The sequence below is a fragment of the Lepus europaeus genome, chromosome 7, assembly GCF_033115175.1.
Source record: "Lepus europaeus isolate LE1 chromosome 7, mLepTim1.pri, whole genome shotgun sequence".
Taxonomy (NCBI): Eukaryota; Metazoa; Chordata; class Mammalia; order Lagomorpha; family Leporidae; genus Lepus; species Lepus europaeus.
In genome coordinates this window covers 100,297,818-100,319,106 of record NC_084833.1, presented here as the reverse complement: position 1 = coordinate 100,319,106, position 21,289 = coordinate 100,297,818, and the positions used below count along the sequence as shown (strand labels likewise).

Sequence of the window (21,289 nt, the reverse complement as noted above, 5' to 3'; positions counted from 1 at the left end):
TAAGACTGTGGCTCTCCATTTAACCTTCCAGAAGTAATAAACCCAGCAGCTGTGAGACCAAAGAGTCCATGGCACTGTATCCATTTTTGTAGGGTAGTCTGGTGGGAACCCAGACACTAGCCCTGGCATAAGCAGAACTATTTATTTCTGGAAGAGATTAAGACCATGGGAGTAATCACTGCAAATGGCAAATTAGTTGGAAGCTTTTGTTCCAGTTACTGCTGTGTAACAATTACCCAAACTTAGTGGTGTAAAACAACAGCAGTTTATTACTGCTTTCTCTCATTGTTCTGGAAGTTAATGGGGCTCAAGTGCTCAGTTCTTACTCAGGATCTCTTGTGCATTGGCTCGGGCAGGAGGCACCTCAAAGGCTTCCTCACACGCATGTCTGGCGGTTGGTGCTGGCTGTTGTCTAAGATCTCGGCTGAGACTGTTGGCCAGAGCACCTGCATGTGGCTTCTCCACCTGGCCTGGGCTTCCTTTCGCGTGTGGCTGACTTCCAAGCATCTTAAAAGCTGTTTTTTATGACCTGGCCTTGGGAGTCACACTGTGTTACTTCCACCTCATTCTGTTGGTTGTAACCAAGCCACTTGAGTAACCCTTCCTCCAAGGAAGAGGGGTCAAAGAATTTATGGACACGTTTTAAAACCATCACAGCTCTTTTTGAAATTTTTCTTCTGGAAGGAGATTTCTTACAGAAGAGACATATGGTGAACAAAATGGTCCAGCAGACTGCTTCCATCTGCAGCTTCTTAGTACCTAGGTGGAAAGGGAGACCACCCTCTACGGCAGAATTTGGTCACAGGCCAACAGTTGGACATGCCTTAGCTGGTGTTCTGATCCTTTGGGTAAAATTAGTTCTCCCTCCTAAGCAGTAATTGAAGCGCTCATGTCTTTTCCCTATGTGTGAATCATGGTGGTGCTCATGGCTCCCTTGTTGATGCCAAGGCTAATGAAAAACAATAAGGAAAAAAAGATGGGAGTGTTCCTGTATCAGCTTATTTGTCTCTTACACTTTTTGTTTCATTTCTATCAGTTCTGGGCCTTTGTTTCTACTTCCCCAAATACTTTCTGGAGACTCTTCATTAGGCAGAGCTGCTCCAGGCCAGGTTTGGCTTCACAACACACTGGTCTTTTCTTTGCTGTCATTATTCATATTATTCAGCTGCTTAATCATTGAGATCTGACATTTTAAGAAGAGTAAACTTTTTCTTTTTTCATTTTTCTGAAGCTCAAGGAGTCTGCTTTTGATTGTGAAATTAGTTTTCTAGACAGAGACTGTAGACCGTCTGTGCTCTGCAACTGTGCTGTAGACACTCAGGTGTGAAGAGCATATGATGTTTGAGGACTGCCACTGCTTTTAGCTAGCTTAGGTCAAGCAACTGGCATCATTAGATGTCTTTCTTCTACTGAGTTTCTTGAGAATTAGAACCATATCTTGTGTTGATTCTCTACAACTTTTATTACATTACAAGGTTTCAGAAAAGTTTTGGGGGCCAGCACTGTGGCCTAGCAGGTAAAGCTGCCACCTGCAGTGTTGGCATCCCATATGGGCACCTGTTCAGGTCCTGGCTGCTCCACTTCCAATGCCCTCTCTGCTATGGCCTGGGAAAAGAGGGGAAGATGGCCTAAGTCCTTGGGCCCCTACACTCAACGTGGGAGACCTGGAGGAAGTTCCTGGCTCCTGGCTTCAGATCTGCCTGGCTCTGGCCATTGCGGCCGTCTGGGGAGTGAACCAGTGGATGGCAGACCACTCTCTGCTTCTGTCTCTCTGTAACTCTGCCTTTCAAATGAAGAAATAAATCTTCAAAAAAAGATAAGATTTATTTGCTGTTTTTCACATTCTTTTTTTTTTAAGCAATGCCAATTTTTTATTTATTTTTTATTTATGTGATAGAGTTACAGAGAGTCAGAGACAGAGAGAGAGAGAGAGAGAGAGAGAGAGAGAGAGAGAGGTCCTTCATCAGCTAGTTCACTCCCCAGATGACTACAACGGCTGGAGCTGGTCTGATCCGAAGCCAGGAGCCAGGAGCTTCCTCCAGGTCTCTCACGTGGGTGCCTTGGGGCATCCTCCACTGCTTTCCCAGACCATAGCAGAGAGCTAGATTGGAAGTGGAGCAGCCGGGACTCAAACTGGTGCCCATATGGGATGCCAGCACTGCAGGCAGCGGCTTTACCCACTACGCCACAGCACCGGCCTCATGTCTTTCATATTCTTAAACCCAGATTTATGCTAAGTTAAAAAGGAAAGAAAGGGATAGTATTTGATTTAGCCTTTAATGCTGATTTATACGCCCATGTCCTGCATCAGGGTGCTTGAGTTTGACTCTTGGCTTTGACTCCTGATTCCAGCTTCCTACTGATGCATACTCTGGGAGGTAATAGGTGATGGTTCAAGTAATTGGGCTCCTGCCACCCATGTGGGAGACCTGGATTGAGCTCTCAGCTCCAGCTTTGACTCCGGTCCAGCTCTGGCCGTTCAGGCATTTGGGGAGTGAACCAACAGTTGGGCATCTCTGTGTGTGTGTGTGTGTGTGTCTCAAATCAATCAACAACTTTTTTTAAAATAACTTACAGTGAAATAGGATTTCTTCAGAATTGTCTGATGCCCTTATTTGGTAAAATAAAGACAAGTAAGTTTTTTTCTCTGTAAAGTTTGCCAGAATCATCTATGTGATGTGGTCTCTAAGGCTCCTCCTTTCTGTCACAAAGAAGCAGCCCAAATGAGGGGCCAAAGAGCAGAGACAGAGCAGTGTTTGGCTTCCTCCCCACAGGAGTGGCAGATGAAGCGTGTAGAACCTACATATCTAAATCGCTTCAGCAGGGAAAGGACTGGTAAAGAACACTGGCCCAGCAACCTTGCTGGGTCTGGAGGTCAGAGAGTGGTCAGTTGCCCAATAGTGGTTCTGTCTCCGTTCCCTCATTCTGAATTCTGGCTAAGGTGACTGGTCAGGGCTTGTCACGTCATGCCAGTTGCTGGTAAGTGGAATGATCACTGTGCAGCAGTCTCATGGCGCCACCACTCCAGTTTGTGTGTCAGCAGACTTCCTCATCCTTACATTGCGCGGATCTCTGGAGGTTGCTCCAAATCGTCAAAGCCATGAGTGTATTCGCTGGATGTCCAGGGTCTGTTATACGTGGCTGCTGGGAGTAAAGTGTTGTTGGTCATAGGCTTAATGGTGAGTCAGTACATTCTGTGTAAGCGAAGAGGTTGCTTGAGTTTTTGCAGTAATATTTTCTTTGCTAATACTGATGCCTCTCCTGTCTCACCTGTGCTCTAACACTCCATGGGCCACCACTGTTCCCCTCTCCCTCAGAACTCACTGGAGGCTCCTCATTTGCTTTGCCCCACCCAGCGGCTTTAGGACTTGATTGTTTGGGAAGAGAACAGAAAGAACAATTTCATGCCATTTCCTTTTCCTGGTTGAAGATGAATATTGCAGGAAGGGGAAGAGGTAAACTAGATTTAAGAATTAGGACATAACATTCATTCAGTGACAGGATATTTATCAAACACTTTCTGGGGCTCTGTTTTAAAAGCTGTGGAGGGTTGCAGGGAGGGGTTGGCACATGGTACAGCTGTTTAGATTCTGCTGGGAACTTCTGTGTTCCGTATTGGAGTAGCTGGTTAAAAAGCCTTGGCTCCTCACCTCCGATCCATCTTCCTGCTAATGTGCACCCTGGAAGGCAGCAGTGATGGCTTCAGTATTTGGGTCCACACGGGGGCTGTGGATTGAGTGTTCCAGTTCCCAGCTTTGTTCTGGCCAGCCCCTGGTATTGTGCAGGTATTTTGGAAGTGAATCATAGACAAGAACTCTGTGTCTCTACCTCTTAAACAGTAATAATAAATTTTAAAAAATAGGAGCTGGCGCTCTAGCACAAGTGGTTTAATTCCCTGGTCTGAAGCGCCAGCATCCCATATGGGCGCCAGTTCGAGACCCGGTTGCTCCACTTCTCATCCAGCTCTCTGCTATGGGCTGGGAAAGCAGTAGAAGATGGCCCAAGTCCTTAGGCCTCTGCACCCATGTGGGAGACCCAGAAGAAGCTCCTGGCTCCTGGCTTCAGATCAGCACAGCTCTGGCCATTGAGGCCAATTGGAGAGTGAACCATCGAATGGAAGACCTCTCTCCTCTCTCTGTGTAACCTTGACTCTCAAATAAATAAATAAATAAATCTTTAAAAGCAAAAAAAAATTAAAAAATAATAAGCTGGAGATAACTCAGTTGGATAAAGTTCTGTCTTAAGGAACTGACACTTGGTGGAGTATGGAATATAGCATGTAACTCCTGCATCCATTCTCTTTCGTGAAAGAGGTTAAAGTCACTTCTGCATTAGTCACTAGCCATTAGAGTAATAGTCACCCCATTTCCTGTTAGTGACTGTTGAGGAGTAGTCACTTCTTTGCTTCATACCAGTTTTTTGAACCATTCTTAAATTGCCTGGGATGGGACTCTAGGTTGATATTGATTGTCTTGAGGAAATTCTGAGATTGTCCTCTGTGCTGAAGATACCTGTGAAGGGCCTGTTCTGCAGTGAGCATGGTGGAAAGACAGAAATGTGACCTAGAACAACAACGAGAGTAAAGCCCCAGCTAGAAACAGAACTGGAGGAGGACTTAGATTACAGGTTTACAGGGAATGTGAATGTTTGAATGGATGGATGGGAGGGGACAGATAGAAAGATAAAAATAAGATAGAAAACCTGAGCACTAGAATGTTTCCTTTTTAAAATGAAAAATTGACCCAGCATTTCCATTTGTGCCTGCTGAACTGGTGACATCAGGGACTGGCAGCTAGTCTTCCATTGACGTCAGCAGGAGCAGATTTAAATCTCCACAGCAGAATGCTCCCCGGCCCTGATAAATAGAGCTGGTAATTGAATTAGAAAACATTCTGAGCCGTCAGCTAATTATGCTGTTCCGGCAATCGCTTTGTCCAGGTCTGTTTCATCCTTAAATCGCCTGAATGACTTTCTCACTGGGAGGGGAAGTATTTCAGGTTCCGTAACAGAGGCACATATTTTATGTCTCCCCAGGTTCTGATGCCTGCGCTCCCATAGGGCAGTACTTTGCATTTCACTTTCATACAGCCATTGTTGTGTGAGTTTTGATAGGCATTCGTTTTGTTCTGGTTTGTGACTCAATCTGGTCTTTGTTTCCATGTATGTAAATGTGTGCACACATGGTATTCCAATGCTCAATTTACCCCTTTTTGCTTTTTTTCACACAGGCAATAACAATTTGATTTCCTTTTTCCTAGCAACAATGCAACAAATTCAAAATACTCCAGTTATGCTTAGCATATTAAAACTATTGATGGTAAAGAAAGTAATCTAGAACTGCAGCTATAGCATTAGAAATGTATACGTCAAGCCAACTTGTTCTTCGGGTTAAAAAAAAATTACAATGAAATCTTCCCATCCTAGCTCAGAAGTGAGAAGGGACCTGACTGTATATTGGCTATTTCCTTACTTCATCTTCTAGAAGAAATTAGTGTCTTTGTATGTTAAAGATAGATAATGCTGTTAAAAATCACAACCAGAATCTGCAAGGAGGCTCATCTCCTAAAAAGGATTTTTTCAGGGTCACACTCTCATGAGAGATTCTTCTTAGCTTTTCCATGTATTTAATCCCTACCTTTTATATAATTTTGTCATCAGGCTTACCTGGACATACTTTCAAGCTTCTGGCACACACTGTTTAAAATAATGAACACATTTGATGCTTGATGCCTCCCTCCCTCCCTTCCTGCTTCCTTCCTTCTTTCCTTCCTTCCTTCCTTCCTTCCTTCCAAGATTTACTCATTTATTTGAAAAGTAGAGTTACAAAGAGAGAAGAGACAGAGAAGTCTCCACTGGTTCACTCCCCAAATGGCCACAACAGTCAGAGCTGGGCCAATTTGAAGTTAGGAGTCAGGAGCTTCTTCTGGGTCTCCCATATGGGTGCAGGGGCCCAAGGACTTGGGCCATCTTCTGCTGCTTTTCTAGGCCATTAAACAGGGAGTTGGATTGGAGGTTGAGCAGCCAGGGCTAGAACTCAAATCCACATGAGCGGCAGGCGAAAGCTTAACCTACTATGCCATAGTGCCGGTCCCTCCCTCCCTTCCTTCATTAATTTATTTAAGAGGCAGAGTTAGAGAGAGAGAGAGAGAGAGAGAGAGAGAGAGAGAGATCTTCCATCTGCTGGTTCACTCCCTAAATGGCTGCAACTACCAAAACTGGGCCGATCCAGAGCCAAGAGCTTCATCCAGGTCTTGCATGTGGGGAGGGGCCCAAGCACTTGGGCCAACTTCCACTGCTTTCCCAGGCCATTAGCAGGGAGCTGGATTGGAAGTGGAGCAGCTGGGACTTGAACTGGTGCCCATATGAGATGCCGGCGCTGCAAGCAGAGGATTAACCCACTACACCACAGTGCTGGCCCCAGTGCTGAATTTCTTATGATTATATACTTGTATCGGGATTCATGTATAGAGATGAGTCACCAAAACCTTTGACAAGTAGTCCTTTATTATTATTATTACTATTATTATTAATTTATTTGACAGGTAGAGTTATAGACAGAGAGAAAGAGATAGAGAGAAAGGTCTTCCTTCTGTTCGTTTACTCCCCAAATGGCTGCCATGACTGGCGCTGCACTGATGATCTGAAGCCAGGAGCCAGGTGCTTCTTCCTAGTCTCCTATGTGGGTGCAGGTCCCAAGCACTTGGGCCATCCCCCACTGCCTTCCTGGGCCACAGCAGAGAGCTGGACTGGAAGAGGAGCAACCAGAATTAGAACCCGGTGCCCATATGGGATGCCGACGCCGCAGGTGGAGGATTAACCCAGTGAGCCATGGCGCCAACCCCGTCTTTTATTATTATTTATGCTGGCATAAGGCCCAGATGGACTGTTATCCAAAAGCCTGAGCCCTGAAGTAAGAGGGGTATTTTCTTATATATGCTTTTAGCCTCTTTGTCTCCCTTATATGGCTACATGCATGCATTTGATTGGATATTCTCATATTACATGATGTCCACAGGAAATGATACAGTTCTGCACATGCGTACATAGTTACTGATGATTTTTTTTCCACACACACAATGAGCTGTATGCTATCTAGCAAGGGTTAGACCATCCCTGGGTCTAACACGCAGGAACCCAAGCAGATGGTAACTTCATAGACAAGCAGATAACAACTACATTTCATTCCCAGGACAGGTTCCTCCCTTTTTCTTCTTCTGACCTTTGGAAGGCCTCTACCACACTTTAATCATGTTAGTTAGGAACAAGTTTAATTAAAAGACAAAGGCCTCTACCACATACTGAGAGATCATGGCAGAGTCAGGGGTTTGCTGGATCTCTTGATGTGTCTAAGTCAGCCCTGTGTTTATCCTTAGCAAAACGATTATCCCACATCACAAATCCAATTGGACTTGGAATTCGTCAGATTATGTACCCTTTCTTCTTCATTTTTGGATTCCTGTCATTTAACTCATTGCTTGACATGGTCCTCGGTCACTTGTGGTTAACTTAAACTCATATTTAAGTTGAATTAAACTCATGTAACAACCCTCCCTTGCTCCCTTCATCAGTCTGTTCATCTGTCCATCCATCCAACATTTTTCAGCATTTAGTATGTGCCAGACACATGTTGATCAATAAACTAGACTTGCAACCTGAAATCTGTGTGGGAGGGCAGACAATAAACAAGTTAACCAAGTAAGTAATTATGAATTGTGATGAGTGTAGGGAAGAGACACACAAGTATACTGAGAGAATAAGTGAGAAAAGTGGAAATCAGGGTTTCCTAGGATTGTTACCACCTCTCAATGGTGGTAACTTTTAAGCCAAGACATGAAAAATGAGGTAGACTCAGTCCTGTAAAAACAGGGTGGAAGAGTGATCTAGACCAAGGGAATAGTAAATGCAAAGGCTTTAGGGTAAGGAGTTGTGTTTTTGAAGAACTGAAAGGAGGCTGACATAGTGGGACTACAGAGGGCAAAGAGGACAATGCACAAGGTGAGATGTGGGGCAAGCAAGTAAGGGCTTGATCTCCTGGGACTTTATGGGCCATGGAAACTTTGGAATTCCTTCAGTCGATCCCTAGTGGCTGCTGACTGAACAGAGCATTTAAACTGAGATGCCTTTTAGTTTGGTTATGGTTAGGCAAGTTGTTTTTCATGTTTACTGCAGCTTGGCGTATTAGATGGATAAAATGAAATGATATATGTTAAATGCTTCTTGCATACTTGGGTAGCCCTCAGCATTTGAATTCTCTAATGAATATATGTTGTCACTTTGAACTTGTGTATGAGCTATTTAGTATAGGCTAAATTTGGTTGTGTGCCATTCATATTCTGTTTTTCCCTACTACATTAACCCTTTAAGAAGAGATTCTTGTCTTTAGAAATAACATGCAAATCCTTACATGTATTAATCACATAGGTGTTTTTTTTGTTGTTTGTTTATTTGTTTAGTTCCCTTTGATTTTTGAAAAATTCGGTAGCGCACTTGGTTAATCCTCTGCCTGTGGCCCGGCATCCCATATGGACACCAGGTTCTAGTCCCGGTTGCTCCTCTTCCAGTCCAGCTCTCTGCTGTGGCCCAGAAGGGCAGTGGAGGATGGCCCAAGTGCTTGGGCCCCTGTACCCTCATGGGAGACCAGGAAGAAGCTCCTGGCTCCTGGCTTCAGATAGGTGAAGCTTCAGCCATGGTGGCCATTTGTGGAGTGAACCAACAGAAGGAAGACCTTTCTCTCTGTCTCTCTCACTGTCTGTAACTCTGTCAAATAAATTAATTAAAAAAAAAAAAAGAAAAATTCAAAGTTTTCTTTTTTTAAAATAAAGTGGGGCAGATATTTGTCAACTGTGAAGATGCTGCTTGGTATGCCCAAGTCCCTAACTGGAGAGCCTGGGTTTGAGTTCCCACGCCACTCTGATTCTAGCTGCCTGCTAATACTTACCCTGGGAGACAGCAGGTGATGGTTCAAGTAGATAGGTCCTTGCACCCACTTGGGAGACTTGGATGGGGTTCCTAGTTCCTGGCTTCCGCTTAGCCTAGCCCTTTTGCAAATCTGATTTTTGAAAATTGTATAGTTTTGAGTTTTTCTGATTACTGTAAGATTGACCATCATTTCGTATTTGAAATTCTTTTTAAATTTGAGAGGCACTTGGTCACTCTCATCTGCATCACCCAAATGCCTGCATCAGGTAGTGCTAGGAACTCAATCTAGGTCTCCAGTGTAAGTGGCAGGAATACAATTGTTTGAACCATCACCACTGCCTTCTAGGGTCTGCATTGGTGGGGAACAAGACAGGAGCCAGAAGCAGCTATTAAACCCAGGCACATGCGTGGTGTCTTAACTGGTGTGTGAGCTACTAGGCTGAACATTTACCCCTCATTTCATATTTTTATGGACCATTTTCATCTCTCCTCTCTATTCTATCCTCTGTCATTTTTCCTGTTGGGGTATTTGCCATCTTATTGGAAGCAAGAACAAAACTTGTTGTCAAACAGTACTTTATACTTTGTGTGTCTGTGTGGGTGCAAACTGTTGCAATCTTTACTTGGTATAGAGTTGATCTTCTTTATGTAAAGATAATTAAAAATGAATCTTATTGAAGAATGGGATGGGAGAGGGAGTAGGAGGTGGGATGGTTTGGGGGTGAGAAGGTGGGTATGGAGGGAAGAACTGCTGTATTCCAGAAGTTGTACCTATGAAATTTTTATTTATTAAATAAAAGCTCTCTTAAAAAAAGAAAAAAAGAAAGCAAGAACAATTTGTACAGTTTAGATGCTATTCTTTTGTTAAATTTATTGCAAATATTTTGACCCATTGTCTTTTATATTTTACCTTTGTTTTAGCTTGCCCATTTTTTAAGATTTATTTATTTATCTGAAAGTCAGAGTTACACAGAGAGAGGAGAGGCAGAGAGAGAGAGAGAGAGAGAGAGGTCCTCCATCCGATGGTTCACTCCCCAGATGGCCACAATGGCTGGAGCTGCGCCAATCGGAAGCCAGGAACCAGGAGCCTCCTCCGGGTTTCCCACGTGGGTGCAGAGGTCCAAGGACCTAAGCCATCTTCTACTGCTTTCCCAGGCCATAGCAGAGAGAGAGCTGGATCAGAAGTGGAGCAGCCAGGTCCCAAATTGGCGCCCATGTGGGACGCTGGTCCTTCAGGCCGGGGCGTTAACCCACTGCACCACAGCGCTGGCCCCTTAGCTTACCTTTTGCACTCTTGAGCAAATATTTTAAGTCCGTGTGCACCCCAAGTTTTCTGAATTGACCTTTTGAACTCTCTGGCGTGATCTGTCAGCATATCAAGAAAGTAGTCATCACCAATTAGTGTCTCAATCCACTGAAGCCTTTTTGTGTTTTTATATTTTTCAGTTGTTTTGTAAATAATTTTTTTTTTTGACAGGCAGAGTGGACAGTGAGAGAGAGAGAGACAGAGAGAAAGGTCTTCCTTTGCTGTTGGTTCACCCTCCAATGGCCGCAGCGGCCGGCGCATCGCGCTGATCCGATGGCAGGAGCCAGGTGCTTCTCCTGGTCTGCCATGGGGTATAGGGCCCAAGCACTTGGGCCTTCCTCCACTGCCTTCCCGGGCCATAGCAGAGAGCTGGCCTGGAAGAAGGGCAACCGGGACAGAATCCGGTGCCCCGACCGGGACTAGAACCCGGTGTGCCGGCGCTGCTAGGCGGAGGATTAGCCTGTTGAGCCACGGCGCCGGCTTTTGTAAATAATTTTTAAAAATAAGAGTAAAATGATAATGAAAAGGCAGTTTCATCTGAAAATGCAATAATTTAAATGTAGCAACCCCAAATATTTAGCACATATTCTCCTTGTTTGGAGTGTATCCATCTTGAAAATACTGATTCTAGATTTCAGATATATTGCTAGTAGATTCTAGCTTCTTATTACTTCTGGTTCTTCTTTTTTAAGTTTTTATTTATTTATTAATTTGAGAGGTAGAGTTACAGAGAGAGAGAGGTTTTCCATCCACTGGTTCACTCCCCAAATGGCCAAATGGCTGCAACGTCTGGAGCTGAGTGGATCCGGAGCCAGGAGCTTCTTCCGGGTCTCCCACATGGGTGCAGAGGCCCAAGCACTTGGGCCATCCTCCACTGCCCTCCGAGGCCATAGCAGAGAGCTGAACTGGAAGAGGAGCAGCCAGGATATAACCTGCGCCCATATGGGATGCCCGCACCGCAGTCGGAGGATTAGCCTGTTGCGCCACAGAGCCGCCCCATGGTTCTTCTTACATTTGGGTCATAATGATGCAATACTTGAATCATGTTTTTGAAACCTTTGGCCCATAATTTTGTGGAAGAGGATAGCTATCTCCTTTTCTCCATAATTCAACCATTTTCATTTTTAGGTTTATAAATTAGATCACTTGATGAATTCTTTTATTTCTTTATCATCTGTATCCTTCCAGTTATCTTTTATATCTTCAGCATTTTCCACTTAAAAACTACATCAAGATTTGGACACAAATATTATAAAAAAAAATGAAAAGATATGGTCACTTTTTAGTAGCATTGCAATATGGCTTAGATTCTTATTGCAATATATTGTTTGAAATCCTTCCTGTTGAATATCTAACTAGACAAGAATATCCTAGTTCCTTTTTGTCTTTGGAAATACCATTCACTCATCAGTTCATGACCTGAGAATAGATTTGTCTAGTATATTGTCATCTGTAGACCTATGGTCTGAAATTTTTGCTTGTATGACCAATTTATAAGAAGAGTCTAGAGTTCATCTCTGTACTTTTCTGACTTATCTCAAATTGTGAACTATCTTTCTCTGCTAATTTTCTCCTCATTGCCATCTTGGGAGGAAAATTTTAAAATTCTAGATTCTGAACTGTGTTCACCAAAAGCTAAAAGTAGACAACAAATGTAGTATCCCCAGTCATTTATAAAATATTGGAAGATGATGCAATGCTTTGGGCAATACAATATAAAAATAAAACAGTAATGTAAAAATGATGATTTATTTTGGTATTGCATTATCTTTTTGGTGATCTCATCATTCTTTTTCTTATTTTAGTCTTCTTTAAAAAAAGCATAGTCGGGGCTTGCATTCTGTCATGCTGGGTTAAGCTGCTATTTGTGAGGCTGGCATTCCATATCAGAGTACCAATTAAATCCTGGCTACTCCATTTCCAACCCAACTTCCTGCTAAATAATGCCCTGGGAAGACAGCAGGTGGTGGCCTAAGTACTTGGGCCCCTGGCACCCATGTGGAACGTGAGGATGGAGTTCCTGGCTTCAGCCTGGCTATTGCAGCCATATGGATAAGTGAACCAGTGAATGGAAGATTGTCTCTGTCTCTGTCTCTGTCTCTCTCTCTCTCTCTCTCTCTGTCTCTTTGACCCTCTCTCTGTCTCTTTGCTCTCATTTTCTCCTTTTCAAGTAAATAAATACATTTTTTTCTAAAAACAGACATAGTTGTAAATAAGTCAAGTTGTAGAAAAAATAAAATCATCAAATCCAATATGTACCACTAAATTTATAATAGGGTACAGTGGAACCATTTGGTAATTCCAAGATAAAATGACTTTTTTTTCTATTTTTAAAAGAAGTATGATTTGTTTTTGTTCTTAGGAAGATTCTAAAAAGAATAAAATTACAAACTATTAATCCTCACAAATAATCAGGAATTGCTCCAAAAAGAAAGTAAAAAAACTAAAATTGAGTTTAATGGACCCTCAGATTACACCAATGGGCTGAGTTGACCAGAAATATGTAATGATTATATTAATGAGGCTTTTATTATGAAGTTGACTAGAGTGTGAATGACACTGCATTTATTTTAGCCTTTCTCTACCACACTTTAGCTTGCAGGAGTATGTTCAGCCATGACTTTCTGTGCCCAGCCATGACTTTCTGTGCCCACCTTTACCATGTCTGTGCAGCATGGACAAAAAGAGTTAAATGAACTTTTTGAGCTAGTGCTGCTTCCTCCTGTTCATTTTGTTAACAAGAGCCCTGCTTTATGTCGTGTCTGTCTCCTCTAAGCCTCTCTTCTCTATCAAAGCCCTTAGACTGTTAGCTGTTGAAGTGAAGTGTGTCTCCATTGAGCACAGGGCACTGCCAGTGTTCCAACTGGGAAGCATCTCTAAGAGGTGTGTATGCCAAGCACGATATCGTTGTGTGCAGGCATTGCAGGAGTGTGCCAAACCCAGGGATAAGCTGCCAGTACAAATGCCACGTTGACATGACATTAACAAGTCTGGATTTTGGAAAAGGACTGGCAGTGGCACACCCCTTAGCTACCTCATTTAGGATGGCAGCAATTGGGCCAACTTTTGATTTTTCAGACTTAGAAAATCAGAGGAAGTAATATCATATGGATTTTGAAACTATCACCACAAGTTTTTCTAGGAAATGATATATCCTGTTAGTTTGTTCCGGGGATGCAGGGTAAACCATGATGGTTAAGAGTGAAGATTCTGAAACCAAATCTAGATTTGAATGAGGGCCCCATCACTTATTGTGTAATCCCTGTGATCCCCAAGCAAGCTTAAGTCCTAGTTTTCCATTTTTAAAATGAGGATAATGTAATTTTCCTCATAAGGTTAGTTGGTGGATTAAATAATATATTTAAAATCATAAGCGCTTGGCCGGCGCCGCGGCTCAATAGGCTGATCCTCCGCCTGCAGCACCGGCACCCCGGGTTCTAGTCCCTGTTGGGGCGCCGGATTCTGTCCCGGTTACCCCTCTTCCAGTCCAGCTCTCTGCTATGGCCCGGGAGTACAGTGGGGGATAGCCCAAGTGCTTGGGCCCTGCACCCCATGGGAGACCAGGAGAAGCACCTGGCTCCTGCCTTCGGATCAGCGCGGTGCACCGGCCGCAGCGCGCCGGCCGCAGCGGCCATTGGAGGGTGAACCAAAGGCAAAAAGAAGACCTTTCTGTCTCTCTCTCACTGTCCACTCTGCCTGTCAAAAAAAAAAAAAAAATCATAAGCACTTTTTATATTCTTCAGAAACTTGTGTGAGAGGGGCCAGAGCCATGGCTCACTTGGTTAATCCTCCAAATGTGGCGCTGGCATCCCATATGGGTGCCAGGTTCTAGTCCCGGTTGCTCCTCTTCCAGTTCAGCTCTCTGCTGTGGCCCCGGGAAGGCAGTGGAAGATGGCCCAAATGCTTGGGCCCTGCACCCGGATGGGAGACCAGGAGGAAGCACCTGGCTCCTGGCTTTGGATCAGAGTAGCTCCAGCCGTAGCAGCCATTTTGGGGGTGAACCAATGGAAGGAAGACCTTTCTCTTCTCTCTGTCTCTGTCTCTCTGTCAAATAAATTTAAAAAAAAAAAAAAAAGGTAACTTGTGTGAGAAATTCAGGTTTTCAGTTGTTCTCGTATTTCAATAGTAAGTAGATAGATTATAATTTGCCAGGGGACGTGTTGTCACAATGTGAACTTATGTGTAGACTCTCTCCCTGAGTTGAGCATTCCTGGAACACTGTGCATAGGCACCCAGGACACAGTTTCTTTCCCTTTCTAGGAAAATTCAGAGCTGGAGTCAGGGTTGTGTGAATATTGGGCATTTGTACAGTTTCTTAGATGCAGAAACCATTTGGGTGCCGGTTCAAGTCCTGGCTGCTACTCTTCTGATCATCTCTCTGCTATGGCCTGGGAAAGCAGGGGAAGATGGCCCAAGTGTTTGGGCCCCTGTACCTGTGTGAGAGACCCGAAAGAGGCTCCTGGCTCCTGGCTTTGGATTGGCCTAGCACTAGCCATTGCAGCCATTTGGGGAGTGAACCAGTGGATAGAAGACCTTTCCCTCTGTCTCTCCTTTTCTCTGTAAATAAATCAATAATAAATAAATAAATCAATAATAAATCTCTCAAATCAACAAATCTTAAAAAAAAAAAAAAACCAACCATTTGACTGTTAAGAATTCTTTTCTTGGGGCTGACGCTGTGGCATAGCAGATTAAAGCCCTGGCCTGAAGCGCCAGCATCCCGTATGGGCACCAGTTCTAGTCCTGGCTGCTCCACTTCGGATCCAGCTCTCTGCTATGGCCTGGGAAAGCAGTAGAAGATGGCCCAAGTCCTTGGGCCCCTGCACCCACGTGGGAGACCCGGAGGAGGCTCCTGGTTCCTAGCTTCGGATTGGCACAGCTCCAGCCATTGCGGTCATCTGGGGAGTGAACCAGTGGATGGAAGACCTCTCTTTCTGTCTCTACCTCTCTCTGTAACTCTTTCAAATAAATAACATAAATATTAAAAAAAATAATAATTCCTTTCTTGAGTTAGCAGTTATTTGATTCGCTTGGAACCTTTGTATGGTACACTCTAAGGCAAAATGAAGAACTGTAGCTATACTGAAGGATCTACTTACTGGTGGTCATTAGGAAGGTTCTTTTTGACTTGGGGACCAAGATAATTGTTCTTGATTAAGTCTTTTATCAGGCTTTTCTGTGCTACTTGTTACAAAACATAATCCTCACCACAGCTCTTTATTTCCTTTAATGATGTTCAATGCTGATTTACTAAGGTAAAATCTCCCAAATGATAACATTCTTTCTTTTCTCTTTCATCCCATGTTTTTCAGATCTTCAAAGCTGCTGCGGGCTTTCTATGTCCCCTTCCTATCTGACCAGTATACAGTGTATGCAAACTACACCATCCTGAAGCCCCGGAAAGCAAAGCAAATCAGAAAGAAAAGTGGAGGTTAGCAACACACCTGTGGCCCCAGAGGACACCTGTCTTGCTAACTAGTGGTTGCTCTGACCTGACCCCCTCCAACTCATTGCCTGTACCATTTGTAATAAACATTTTCTGACACGAATACCAGAATCTGGGTGCTTGGGGCCTCTCAGGGTCTATTTCAAAGTCTGTTCAAAGTCATGGTCACTTTTTGCCTGTGTCTCTGTTCTGCTTGTAAACTTCTTGCAGCTGAGCAGAGAAAGGCCCTAAAGCATGGGTAGGTACTGCTCCACATCTTACTGTTTTTCTTCTGTTCAATTATTTACTAGACCGGAGACGAGCAGAACCAACTTACAGGAAGAATTGAAAACCCCTGCACTGGATGGCTGTGTTCAGCTGTTCTCCACTCTGGCTTGGCATGTGAGAACGGGCGAGCCTCTCTCAGGCCATATGGGCTTCTCCACCAAAGCTGTTTGGCAGCTCCTAGCAGACCTTCTTGTTCAATCCTAGTGCTGAAAATGAGCACAGCTTAGTTGCCAACCCACATGTCCTTTTCCCCTCCAGCAAGACTAAGCTTCTGTAAAGCACTCCCCAGGACGAGGACCCTGTCCTGGAGCTATCTCAGGAAAACGGCGACCATTTGTGGAACTGTGACCTGATTTTATTATATCTGATGCCTCTGATTTCCATTTTATTTCCTTAACAACTAACAGAAACCACATGGTGGGTTTTTTTTGTTTTCCATTTTAGCATGCTATTTCTCGAATTCTAGACTCCTCATATAAAAGTATCAACAGACCAAAGTATAGCTGTGTATGGCATACTTGGAGAAAGTTAATGCCATCAATTGGTAGATGTAGATGGCATCACGTTTTTAACTTACGCATTCTGAGGCTATTTCTGAGGACACTGGGAATTTCCTTTCTTAAAACAACCCTAGTGAAAAGGACCCGTGTAGGTTTGCAGCACTTATTTTTTAGTTCCATCTATTGCAAGGCACACCCTGCATGGGGCTCTCCTAATCAAATAGGCAATGATAAAGACCTAATTAAAGTGTCATAAGTATATAGTATTACTTTACAAACAGTATTTCATAATTTACAAGGCACTTTCATCGCATCTTGTTTGATCCTCACGACCACAGTCTGAGGTAGACAAGACAGGCGATTTTACCCCCATTTTACAGATGGGGAAATGGAGACTAGGAGGGGGAGGTAAAGTGATTGCCCAAAGTCACCCAGCCAGTGAGCAGTGGGGGCAGGACCAGAACCTGGGTTGCCTAACTTCTCATCTCTTGCTGTGCCATTTTTCCCCACTCAACTGTGAAAATATTTGAAAGGATGACAAGGGTGACCAGAGACCTGACTGATGTTGTAGCTTTCTATTTGAAGGAAGAATCCTACCTGTTTCTCTTTGAGTTCTTGGAGCGTCCAGCCTACCCTGCGGTGCTGTGAGATGCTGCCTGGCCTGGGGCAGGAAAGCAGTGCTTGTGTTGGGAAGTCATGATCCTTTGGAGCCACACAGGATCCAAATATCAATACTATTCCTCTCATCAGTCTGGGGTTACATCATAGGTGCCTTATTCCCCTAAAGGTGACTGTTTCTGATACTAAAAATAGGATGAGTTTATTTTTCAGAGTTTCCATCTTTAATTTTTCAAAGGACTCTCCAAAACGAAGTGATTCTGAGAGAGAAGACAAGAAGAGGTGACTAGTGAGCACATTAAAAGGCCCCTCTATGGGATCCCCTGTAAAAGCTGAAGCCATGGTCTAGACAGTATCAAATGGTAACTGGAGAGAGAAGATAGCTCAGGGGCCCACTTGCTTTAAAGATCTGTGACATTTAAATCTCAATTCTTGATTTCTGTTTTCCAAGGCATATATTGACAAATAGGATCTGGGCACAGGGCAGAATTGTAGCTAAAGCACCTTGCTTTACTTGTAGTAGTAGTGTTCTGCTCTTCACGGGGACTACGGCCTTCTACTTTTTGCAGGGATAACTTAGTCCAGCAATGGAAGTCAGTGGCTTTTTCCTTGTCAGATTAGTCAGAATACAATGCTGATCTATTTCATCATCTCACTTGTTTGAAAAAGGGGTGGTGGGAGGAGGCCTTCTGAACAAGAACTATAATAGAGCACAATAAAAGGTGAGGATTGATGCAGGGATCCTTTGGGTATATCAGCTTCTGTCCCTTTTAAAACCTGATTCTGATTTTCTGTGATATGTGTCTCTTTAGTGAGGGTGTAATCCACTGCAAACACTGTCAAGTGCCATAAGTAAGGGAAACAAAAATGATTTTTGTTGTGAAGGTATTTGTCATGTGATATTCTATAAACACATTAAAGAATCTCCACCTCTTAGCAATAGAGGGTGGTCAGCATTGCCTGGGGGAAGAGTTCCAAAACACGTAGTTGGAGTAGCATTTCTCCTTCAAAGAATTGTGATGCAGCATCAGCTGACTGCTGTTCTTGCTGTAAGTTCCTAAGGAAGGTACTTACGTCTCCGTAGATTGTTGGGTATCAAGGTGTGAGGGCCTACAGACTGCTCATAACAGCCTTTGATCCTGGGCTGAATAGGGAGTTCGTGTGCTTGGCACATCCAGTCTTCTCTGATGTCTAGCTCTAAAGCAGCTTTATCTGACCCCAAATCTTGTGACACTGAGTACCATTACTGAACCAGTCTGTATGGAAGGCATCTATTATCAAAAGTTACCTCTCACCTAGTAGGTGTCGTCTGACAAGAAAGAAAATAGGTCATTTTGATCTCCTAGGGTAATCACAGAAGACTGCAGCCTATGGTCTTTACTAATGAATTCAAGTTTAGAAAGAAACCCCTTGTTTTAAAAACACCTTGGTTCCTTTTTTTTTTTTTTTTAATGAAAACTGATTTATAATACTGATTTTATGTTGTCAACATTCAATGATTCAGTGGTAAAATATGCTAGAGGACAATACTACAAATAAATTAAACAGATCTTTTTGAAAAGTGAAATATACTTTTATTCTTAGGAAATTTTCTTATGTATTGCATATGTAGTTTTATATTTTGTATGTGTAAACTTAATTTTAAAAGACCATCTAAGTGATTCATATTTACAACTTGACAAAGCACTGATATTTAAACACCTTCGTTCTTTATCCCAACCATTAATTTGGGTAATTTTTGCTAGTTTGGATTTCTGAGAAAGAGCCTTGAAAATCTCATGTGATTCTGCAGCATGAGATATGGGGTGACTGTCTGGGCAAGGTACCAATGACAATCCTTTACTTTTTTGTATTTCCTGGGATTTTTTTTTTTTTTTTTTTTTTTAATAAGAATTCACTGTGACTCTGTAGTCTTCTGGCCAGTGTCAGACAGCTCTGCTTTTCATTTGGTGGATTTTATTTTCTCTGAGGAGGGAAAAGAGGCACAACTTAATCTTTTCCTCCACAGGCATATTAAAACTCATGTGCTAATCTGTTTTTATGTTCCTACATTAAATGCCTTGGGTAAATGGATAAATGGACATGTGCTCAACTTTAATTTTTTTTGCAACAGAAAGATCAGACTTCCATATGCCACTGTTGGATTTCAGAAGTTCTCTGGTGTATCTGTAAATCTGAGTGTTGCCTTTCATTTTTCCAATTTATATGACCATGTGATTCGTACTACAAATGAAATCAGGAAGCAGTGCAGCATTGAGGCAAGAATATTATTCGATTCCTTTGTCTTCCTGATTCTTGTACTTTATTTCCTCTGTCAATGTTTACATTACATACCTACTGTATTTTCTGTGAAAGAAAAAGTTAAATAAATCTTGGCAGTTTGATTTTCCTCTTCCTAAGGTCATGTTTTCTGTTTTGATTTTAGCTTTTAGCTTTTAAATCTTTGCTAGGAATTGGACACTAAAGGCGCTCAGCTCTTTCTCTCTCACCTCCACCCACACCCCTGCCCTCCAGCCCCTTCAGTGTTGACCTGTCTTCCATAGGTGACCTAGCCTGGAATGTTTATACAGAAAACTTTAGGAAGAAGTCTGTGGCAAACCCCGTGAAGGTTAGTTTTGTTTTACCTATGGAAAAGCCACACACGGTAGGAATTACTACATAATTGAATGTTGTACTTAAAGGAGATGAAGTTTCTAGATCCATCTTCCATTTTTGGGTTGAGGATCCCGAGTCTTTGTTGGGGGTTATAAATGAATTCCGACATAGTTCCTCGACCTTCTGCCTTCTGCCCAACAACTTCTGGTAGCCTTCTGACTGGATCCTTGGTTATCATTTTCTTCCCCTAAAACCCAACATGCCCTTGGAACTTGGTTTGATTTATTTCTCCTAAGTAGTTTTTTTGTTTTTTTTTGTTTTTTTTTTGTTTTTTTTTTTTTTTTTTTGAACAGGCAGCGTGGACAGTGAGAGAGAGAGACAGAGAGAAAGGTCTTCCTTTGCCGTTGGTTCACCCTCCAATGGCCGCCGTGGCTGGCGCACTGCTGCCGGCGCACCGCGCTGATCCAATGGCAGGAGCCAGGTGCTTCTCCTGGTCTCCCATGGGGTGCAGGGTGCATCCTCCACTGCCTTCCCGGGCCATAGCAGAGAGCTGGCCTGGAAGAGGGGCAACCGGGACTAGAATCCGGTGTGCCGGTGCCGCAAGGCGGAGGATTAGCCTAGTGAGCCGCGGCGCTGGCCTCTCCTAAGTAGTTTTAAGGAAAAATGCTTTTATTAATGCAATTCCTTGAGGGAAAAGTGTGCAGTCTGAATTTCTTTTCCCTTGTCTAGAATGGCAGACTTCTCTCTGTTTCTTACTGTACTTTTGCAGTGGAGACTCCCTCCTCTGAGAAGCCTGTCTAGACCTGAGATTCCTGGGATTACTGCTTTTCTGAGCTCTCCTGAGAACCTGGTGTCTCTTTACCAATGGCATAGAACCTTGTAAGCTTGTCTCCCAAGAACATTGTTGGCATGTCTAGGGACATGGCATACACACTTTTACACATTCCCAGTGCTCACTGTGGCTCCCTGAACACTTTTAGTACTGGGCATATTTACTGACAAAGAATAAAAAAGTAGACAGAAACCTGAAACAGAAACAGTGGTTCTCTGTATTTGGCAAGGGTTTTTAGACTACAGAATGTATGTCCGAAGTCCTGCAATTTGGAAGATGTGAATGAAGCTCAATATGTGAATATTTTAGCAGTTTTGAAGTACGTGGAGCTCTGCACGAACGCTGATTTTCTTAGGCTAATTTGCTGAGATTTCTATTACCTCATTTTGAAGAGTCAGACCTAGCCCAGGAGAGAGAGAATGGGTCACCTGTCCTCCAGGTGTGAGGGGATGCTCAGTTCCTGCCAGCTACACGTCCTGCTGGGAAAGTCTGACTGCAAGATGACTAGGTAGTGGTAAGTTCAGATTGAGTAATACTAGGTAGTAAGAGATGTTTCAAAACCGACAGCTGAGAGAGGAAAAACAAACCCAAAGCTGTTTTGGCATAGACCTGATATTTAAATAATTTTTTTTTTTATTTGAAAGGCATAGTTACAGAGATGAAGAGGCAGAGAGAGAAGGGTCTTTCCATCTACTGGTTCACTCCCTAATTGGCCACAAAGGCTGGAACTGCACCAATACGAAGCCAGGAGTTTCTTCTGAGTCTCCCACGTGGGTGCAGGGGCACAAGGACTTGGGCAATCTGAT

General features: G+C 43.3%; 1 protein-coding gene across 3 annotated transcripts in view; it reads left to right on the top strand.

Moving 5' to 3' along the window:
* Positions 1–18,935, top strand: part of ALG9 (ALG9 alpha-1,2-mannosyltransferase) — a 102,966-nt gene extending 84,031 nt beyond the window's left edge. For all 3 annotated transcript variants that reach the window (XM_062196991.1, XM_062196993.1, XM_062196992.1), the window contains 2 exons: positions 15,538–15,656; positions 15,962–18,935. In XM_062196991.1, the coding sequence (XP_062052975.1) occupies positions 15,538–15,656; positions 15,962–15,999 (157 nt within the window). In that variant the 3' untranslated portion in view covers positions 16,000–18,935. The remainder of the gene's footprint in view (positions 1–15,537; positions 15,657–15,961) is intronic.
* Positions 18,936–21,289: the final 2,354 nt, after the last annotated feature.